General features: G+C 50.2%; 1 protein-coding gene across 1 annotated transcript; it reads left to right on the top strand.

The window, feature by feature from the left end:
- Positions 1 to 249: 249 nt before the first annotated feature.
- Positions 250 to 1,133, top strand: LOC113979252 (olfactory receptor 14J1-like; the record flags this gene model as incomplete). Its single annotated transcript, XM_027706703.1, is given in 2 exon segments — positions 250 to 1,108; positions 1,111 to 1,133. Coding segments are annotated over 2 exon segments (882 nt in total), but the record flags the coding sequence as incomplete, so codon positions are not given.
- Between the last annotated feature and the right edge of the window lie 314 nt (positions 1,134 to 1,447).

Here is a 1,447-nt window from a genome sequence, read left to right as displayed (position 1 = left end):
GAGCCTATTATGCAGTGTATATTAAGTTGCTTTCTATCTTCAATAAATGGAGTTTTTGGATCCTTACATTAAGTTTCCAGAGCTTTCCTCGCCGACATTTGACCCATTGATTTCTTTTAGAAATGGAGTTGCTTTTTCACAGAGATCTGTCTTAACTGTTCCCTGTCCTTTCCTTTCCTTTCTATGCTAAGAAACAACAAATGTCCAACAACAGCTCCCTCACCCAGTTCCTCCTCCTGGCATTCTCAGACAGGCGGGAGCTGCAGCTCCGGCACTTCTGACTTCCTGGGCATCTCTCTGGCTGCCCTCCTGGCCAACAGCCTCATCCTCAGTGCCGTAGCCTGCGACCACCACCTGCACTCCCCCATGGGCTTCTTCCTGCTCAACCTCTCCCTCACAGACCTGGGCTGCATCTGCACCACTGTCCCCAAAGCCATGCACAATTCCCTCTGGGGAACAAGGACCATCTCCTATGCAGGATGTGTCGCACAGCTGTTTCTCTTTGCCTTTTTCATGTCAGCAGAGTTTTCCCTCCTCACCATCATGTGCTACGACCGCTACGTTGCCATCTGCAAACCCCTGCACTACGGGACCCTCCTGGGCAGCAGAGCTTGTGCCCACATGGCAGCAGCTGCCTGGGCCACTGGCTTTCTCTATTCCCTGCTGCACACAACCAATACATTTTCCCTGCCCCTGTGCCAGGGCAATGCCCTGGGCCAGTTCTTCTGTGAAATCCCACACATCCTCAAACTCTCCTGCTCACACTCAGGCTACCTCAGGGAAATTGGGCTCATTGGGGTTGGTGCCTGTTTCTGTTTTGGTTGTTTTGTTTTCATTGTTTTCTCCTATGTGCAGATCTTCAGGGCTGTGCTGAGGATCTCCTCTGAGCAGGGACGGCACAAATCCTTTTCCACCTGCCTCCCTCACCTGGCTGTGGTCTCTTTGTTTAGCAGCACTGCCATATTTTCCAACCTCAAGCCCCCTTCCGTCTCCTCCCCATCCCTGGATCTGGCCCTCTCAGTTCTGTACTCGGTGGTGCCTCCAACACTGAACCCCTTCATCTACAGCCTGAGGAATCAGGAGCTCAAGGATGCCCTGAGGAAAATGATGACTGGATGCTTTTCAGGAGCAATAAAGTGCCTGTTTTCTGGTGTGTAGCATTCAGAATGGGACTCCTTCATGGCCCAGCCTTCCTGCTCAGGTTGTTTGTGGAGGTCATCGGGTTCTTCTTGCAATAATTTTCTGTGCAATGAATTATAATTATGCGCCTGCCTTCTAATTTAGTGTCCACCTTTTAACCCAGAGACTGTATAAATGATGAAGTGTGCTCTCTGAGTATTTAAACACAATAAAGGACCCTGCTGTGCCCTCTTTGTTCAAGACCCTTCTTCTCACATGTTCCTAAAGGACAGCACACTGCAGGACAGGGTGTATTTGCAAACGGGAA

This window comes from Neopelma chrysocephalum, unplaced genomic scaffold (assembly GCF_003984885.1).
Source record: "Neopelma chrysocephalum unplaced genomic scaffold, ASM398488v2 Primary Assembly neopelma1_63778, whole genome shotgun sequence".
NCBI classification, from domain to species: Eukaryota; Metazoa; Chordata; class Aves; order Passeriformes; family Pipridae; genus Neopelma; species Neopelma chrysocephalum.
Note: the sequence above shows the minus strand (reverse complement) of the source record. Positions and strands in the feature narration are given on the sequence as shown.